The 7,337-nt window shown below is 29.4% G+C and overlaps 1 protein-coding gene across 1 annotated transcript; it reads right to left on the reverse strand.

Moving 5' to 3' along the window:
* Positions 1-4,092: 4,092 nt before the first annotated feature.
* LOC140178676 (uncharacterized) lies at positions 4,093-6,330 on the reverse strand. Its single transcript, XM_072215894.1, has 4 exons — positions 5,863-6,330; positions 5,567-5,766; positions 5,059-5,133; positions 4,093-4,240 (listed from the first exon to the last, which is right to left on the reverse strand). Exons 1-4 carry the CDS (start codon positions 6,328-6,330, stop codon positions 4,093-4,095), a joined length of 891 nt encoding a protein of 296 aa, XP_072071995.1.
* Positions 6,331-7,337: the final 1,007 nt, after the last annotated feature.

Here is a 7,337-nt window from a genome sequence, read left to right on the forward strand (position 1 = left end):
ATAAAATCTTCGTTTTTTTTTTACAAAATATGTAGTCAAATATCTAATTAAGTTTTTAATTATGAGTATTTTAATTTGCAAAAAAAAAATGTTCTATTAATCTAATATTTTTTATATTATCAATAATCTAATTACAAAATTAAAAATAATATAGAGATCCAATTCAGAGGTAAAAAAAGTATAGCAATCTCTTAATTATATATTTAGTAAAACTATAAGGACCAATAGAATAATTAAACCCAACTAAATAATAAAAATAAAAATCCAAGATTTAAAAAAAAACATCATCTCTCCGCCCAATTATATATATATATAATCAAATTCTCAACAAGTTATAACTTATATATTGTAATTTTAATCTAACCTAACATAATTCTAAAATTTAGTCGTTTTTTCTTCAGTTGCGCCTAGACTACTTACCCACCTTGTGAAATGGATCGGATGAATATCAAAGGTGAAAATATCAATTTTATTGTATTTATTATTATTATTATTATTATTATTATTATTATTATTATTATTATTATTATTATTATTATTATTATTATTAAACTCCAAGTTGAACTGGTGAGTGACTGAGTGGTGTGTTGATAACTCCTCAGATTCAATTGTGGATTTGCATTATTATAACATAAAGACCTTCATTCAATTTTTTTAATTAAGTTGTCATATGCAATTTTTTATCATATAATATATTTTTTATTCCACTTAAAATATTTATAATAAAAATTATATTTTACACCATCAATTAATAGAAAAATATTAAAAAATAATTTTTATATTAGAGTTTAATATTTTTAATGACAAAATAGAAAATCAATTATTAATATTAACTTAAATATAAACTAATTATAAAAAAAATTTCACTTAACATTTCTAAAAGAAAAAAAGCCTATTGCAAGAATAAGATATGAACATGATAATTGTTCTATTTTTTATTCATAAACACACACATGTGAGAATGAATAAGCTATATTGAATGCTATCTCTTCTACTCGTAAATCTGAATCAATAAATCTGAATTTATATCCAACCGTAGATTTTGAGATGGAAGAGTGTTAGGGCTAACAAATTTTGTAATTTGTAGTTATTAATTAGTTATTATTAATATTTTAAATAATATAAAATTATATCTAATGATACAAGATTACTTATTTTTTTTTAACTCTTAAGTATTGACCAAATTTTAATAAAACTGCTGATTTTATAGACTTTCTCTTTAAACATGTTAGTTCGGTGTCATGGAATTGGAATCTCAAGTAATGCTTTATACACAAAATTTAAACATGGGTATTTGTAATTTCTTTGGGACAATTTCTTTTTTTTTTTTTAATATTTGTGTGGACTAGTACCGAGCGAGGCCATGTGGAAAAAGAAGATGGATCAATATGCACTTGTGGATTGTGGCTTTATAAGCTGGAAGAAATCAATATGTTGTGGTGTTAGTGTTGCAAGTGTGAGGAATGTTGAAGTTAGTCCCACATCAAAGAAAGCATGGAAGAGTGAGGAGTTTATAAGATGAGAGACCCATTAACTTGACACCTTAAGGTTTTGAGTTGGATGTGGTGTCTTCTTATCTTATGTTCTCTCGCTTGATTCCTCCCCGGTTGGCCCAACATGTGGGTGGTTACTTTTCTAATTTTGAGTGATAATCTTATTGTCCTGTTACGTGAATATATGAATGCTGATATCCAACTAATTCATATTGGAGGAAATGTTCAAATTATTGCTAACATACGCCAAATAGTGAGCAAATGTTTCAAATCTGCAAATCTGAACCTTGTAAAATGAGGGTCATATATATTGGACCCAAGTGTTCCAAAGACAAAGAAATTAGAAATTTGTTTGAACTTGTGATGTTGAAGGGATTAATAACCAATAGATTTTAGGTGTTTCCTTGTTTTCTTAGGAAAAATTATTTTAAAAGACTGTTACTAAAAAGATTTAATAATTAAAAAGAATTTTTAATATTATAATTATTAAAAAGAATTAATTTTTATAATTTAAAAAAAATATTAAATATTTTTTAAGAAACATAAATATATTTTTAAATTATTTTTTTATTTATTTCTTTCTTATAAATATTTTTTAAATTATTTATTATATTTAAATTCTTATTAATACATTTTTATCTATAACAAAATTCTATTATTGTAAATTACCAATTCACTATTAGTAAATAATATTATTATTTTATTACATTTCTAAAATTCAACACAGCAACAACATAAGAATAATGAAGAGAAGAAAAAATATTTTTTATTTGTATTAATTTTTTTTGAAACATGGAATACATATGTAAACTATAATTCACTTTATTATAAACACAAAATATATTATTATTATTTCATTGTTATGATTATTTATACATATTTTTAAGTTGATTTTATCGTTTTTTTTTGTAAAGAGTTAATTTTGATATTGTTATTAGATAGTGTAAATTTTATCTTTACAATTAACTTTGTAAAATTAAATTTAATTATAGAATTTAATAATGATGATCGATATAAATGTTTATAGAATTGGTATATTATAATTGAATAATTCAATTCTTTCCATAATTTAAAAAATAATAATAATAATAAAAATAAAATATATTCGTTTTCTTCCTCTCTTAATTCTTATTCTATTATTATTGTGTTGAGTTTGAGAGGGTAAAGTAAAAATATAGAATAAAATGACAAAGTTATTTACAATTTAAATAAAAAATAAAGTAAGACTTAGAAATTAATTTAATGCATAGAAACATAGTTAGAAAAGAAAAAAATAGAAAAAAGGATTCAATTAAAAAATTATATATCTTTAAGAGAGAAATAAATAAAAAAAATAATTTAAGAATATATTTGTTTTTTATTAATAAAATTAATAATTTTGATAAAAATATTTTTTTTAATAATTAAATCTCTTTGATGATATTTGTAATTTTTCTTTTTTTTTTAATTGTTTGATCGATATTGTTAAAAGCTCTTTATCAAACCTTTCGTCCTTTGAGCTTTCCCCTTTTCAGTAATCAAGAGATCGAGTATTACCACTATAAAAGAAAATGTGGCAAACATCAAGGTATCATGATATTACTTGAAATTGACATTAGATTTAAAGATAAATAAAATAAAATAAAATAAAATAAAATAAAATCTTATTAAATATAACTTTATAACACATATATATTAGCGGATATCGTAAAAAAATACATAAATTATATAAAATTTAATTTTCACGCACTTTAAAATTATGCTTTCATGACTAAACTATCGTATCACATCAAATTTTATTTTAATCCTCAGATTCTTTTTCTACTCCTATCTTGGATAAACTAACGGAAAATTCTTATAAAACATGACAACAATTAGCACTTCATGTAATCAATGGCAATAATCTAAGAGATCATCTAAGACAAAGCTCTTGCTAAGTTTGAAAATAATGCTGCTATAAAGCATGCAAAGAGAGAAAGGTAAAAGATCACTACCTAATGATCTGGTTACTCACTTTTGTAGAACCTATTTTTAAAAAGTGATGAAATTAAATACTTGATTGTTTCTGTACATATCAAATTTGGACAAGATCAATGAATATTTTATCAAGATTTCCAAAATCAAAATCCAGAAACTCAAGACTCAACCAAAATTTGTAAAGAAATAAGATATCTCAACAGATTATCTTAAGAAGATTCAAACCATTGTGGACGTTCTTTCTATAATTGATTATACACTCTTCTTGGAAGATCATATCTCAGTCATCATAACCGATGAGCTTAGAAATATGCAATGTCTCTCCTTGCACATGAAAACATGTCTGAGAGGTTTCGAAAAACTAAACTTGGTACAATTCAAGCAATAACGTCTCAATATCTTTGTCCTCCTTTCAATCAAAGTTTTGGTGGAAGAAAAGGTAGCAATGATAGCTCCTTTCATGGTGGAACATTTTTTGGTGTCAAAACAATCAAAGAAAAAACAAAATAAAACACCTATCCTAAATCAGAGATGATGATTTGTTGGAGAACTTCACAAGGCTCAAACCAAATAACATTATTAGAATTACTTCTAGCTCCATATCTAGCCATCTAATCTACAACTTTATTTGCTTCCTACATATTCAATCGAATTGTACATACCAAGGTCTTGATAACAGCTCCTGAATCTTGTTAACTAAATCAACAACTTCAGACTTGTACCCACCAGCAGAGTCATGCAATAGGTGCAGAATGTCTAAACAATCCATTTCACATACTATGTCTCTTAATCTGCAATCCCAAATTAAAATAAGGCTCATTCAAACTGCAAAAATCTCCCATTGGATGATAGATCAGGGAGGAGAACTACCAGAACAACCCGCAATCCAACTCCCACTAGAATCTCTAATAAGACAACTAAAACTAGCCAAGCTCAAATCAGGAAATAAACTAACATCACAATTAACTTTAAAACTATTACCTACAAGGGGTTTCCGTACAATCGGTTCTTGCAGGTACTAAAAGAAGGACAACTGTTCATATATAACCTTAGATCTATGATAGTGCTTCTGATGAGAGCAATCACCTTGTGATCTATCGAATGATTTTCAATATTAAAAATATCATTGCATATATGCATCCACAACTACCACACTCCGGCCCCAAAAAAGGCCTCATTACCGAACATGACCTTTCGAAACCAGGCTTCAATAGAGATGCCTTTAACCGAGTCAAAAACTTGAGGATCTAGCATTTGCCAAATTACTTTGGAATTTACACAGCCTCTAAGGCAATGTTCTATTATCTCCGGAGCCGCATTTCATCTCTGTCACATAACTGAACTAGCTAGATGCTGCCTAAAATGAAAAATATCTGTCGAAAAAGCGTTATGTAAACCAAACCACATAGTTAATTTGATCTTTTTTAGAAGATTCAAGTGCCAAAGCTAGTTTTAGTTCCTATTTTCATTCCAAATCAATTTAATTTTTCAACAACCAACGATAACCTTCTCTTGTACTATACCCTTTTGTCCTTGTAGGCCACTAACTCCAACCGAGTTTCATGTCAGCTAAAGTCGGATGGTACAGATAGCGAATGAATTGCTTGACCTTAAGAGAAATTGTTGTTGCAAGTTTATCCACCTCCTAATATCTATCATGCCACAAAATCCGCCACTACAAAATCTGACTCAAATACGTGAACATAGGAAACAAGATCACAAAACCTTCCAAATGGAGTCCACTGATCATATCATACGGATTGTTGCATATCCCTAATATTCCATCTAAACCCATCCTTAAGAGCATCATATGCTTTAAGAATGTTCTTCCAAATGGCCGAAGCATTCTAACTATTTTTGTTACCAAGATATGTCGCATTTCGGAGATATTTATGCATCACAACCTAAACCCACAGATCGTCTCTATTATTGAAGCAATCCAAACCAATTTTTCAAGAAATGCCACGTTAGCAAAGTGGGTATCTCTAACACCCAAACCACCTGTCCTTTTAGGAGTTATAGCTACATCCCACTTAACCAACGACAACCCTCTCCCATTTATTTGACCTCTCCATAAGAATTGTCCCATCAAAGAATCTATCTTTTCACAAGCATACTTCGGAAGAAGAGCAATTTGCATGTTGTAAACCAGAATATAAGCCATTCCTGATTTAACCAAACAAAGTCTTCCTGCCTTATTCAACAAACACCCCTTCCAACTAGCAAGTTTCTTATGAATCTTCTGAATAATTTTCTGAGCCGTCCTCTTGGAAGACCTTTCATGCCCAATATTCACCCCTAGATATCTTCCCAAATCCTAACAAAAATGAACATTAGAAACTTCTGAGAGCACCTCTTTCCTTCTTCCAAAAATATTCTTTGAGTATTGAGTCTTAGATTTACTACGATTCACTTTCAATCCTGATGCTTTGGAGAATAAATCCATAGTCTGCATAACCTCCTCCACATGAGCTTTTGTATCTTTACAGAAATGCAGGAGATCATCATTAAACATCAAATTGGAGATTTTAGAGCCATCCCTGGAAACCGACATTGGTATCCACGAGCCTTGTGAAATCCGATGAGTAATAAAACAAGCAAGAGCCTCCATACAAAGCACAAAAAGATATGAGAATATGAGATTCCCTTGCCTCAAACCCCTATTTGAGTTAAAATTCTGAAGTCTATCACCATTCCACAAAATAGCCAAAGAAGATGACATTACACAGGCCATAATAAGATTAATAGTAGCACTCGGAAAACCAAATCTGACCAAAGAAGCCTCAAGGAATCTCCAATCGACTTTGTCATAAGCTTTTTCTAAATCAATGTTGAAAGTCAAAGTCCCCTTTCTAGACTCAGTGTTCCTCATGAAATTCATAATTTCCTGTGAAACAATGATGTTCTCCGTAGTTCCTCTTTCCAGGATAAAACCACCCTGAAGCGGACCAAGGATCTCCAGAAGAAACGGTCTGACCCTATTCACTAGAACTTTTGAAATAATTTTGTAAAGAATATTACATAAACTAATGGGACAAAAATCTCTTAAAGAAAAAGGTGCTTCCACTTTAGGAATCAGAACAATGAAGGCCTCAAAAATAGAAAGACTTAAAGTCTCACCCTCAATGGCTCTCTTAACTAACCTCACTGTAACACCTTAACCTTTAGCAACTCATGATTGTACCAAAAGCTCAGACGTTACTTACCTCTAAACCTTTTTATTCTATACTATCTTTATTTAATATTGAGCCTTTGCGAATACGAACTAAAACTTTAATTAAGAAAATGAAATAGTTTTTACTTTTAATCACTTAATCACAAAGATATATATTCACATAACATTATATACATAGACTTATTTCAAGATTCTCAAATACAAGTCCTATTCCCTCTAAAAGCTAAAAACAATAAACGACGAGGGAAAAATAAAATCTAACAACTCAACTTGTAAACATAATCTTCTATGCTCCTGTAGCTGAAAAGGGATAAAAATAGGGGGTAAGAACTGTGGAGTTCTTAATAGGGTCGGGGTTAGAAGTTAGTTCGTTTCATTATGTTCTTAGTCAATAAAGTATAAGCCAACTTAGCAATTACAGAACATAGAATCCAATCACCAGCACACACAATCATAGAAAATACAATCACAAATAAATATGTGCGAACAAGTATGATGCATGTCTGTCCTATGTCTAATGATATCATCTGTCGGTTATATAACCAACCCGACACGTCCTGGTAGCTAACCATGGACAGCAATACCCATTGCGGAGCAAATGGGTTTAAGCTACAACCCCCTTACTACTACCTGCTTAACCCAGAGCAAGTGGAAGAACCACTACTACCGCTACTACCCAAGCGGGTGTTTAAAAGCTCAACTTGGAGCAAGTG

Source organism: Arachis hypogaea, chromosome 14 (genome assembly GCF_003086295.3).
Source record: "Arachis hypogaea cultivar Tifrunner chromosome 14, arahy.Tifrunner.gnm2.J5K5, whole genome shotgun sequence".
Taxonomy (NCBI): Eukaryota; Viridiplantae; Streptophyta; class Magnoliopsida; order Fabales; family Fabaceae; genus Arachis; species Arachis hypogaea.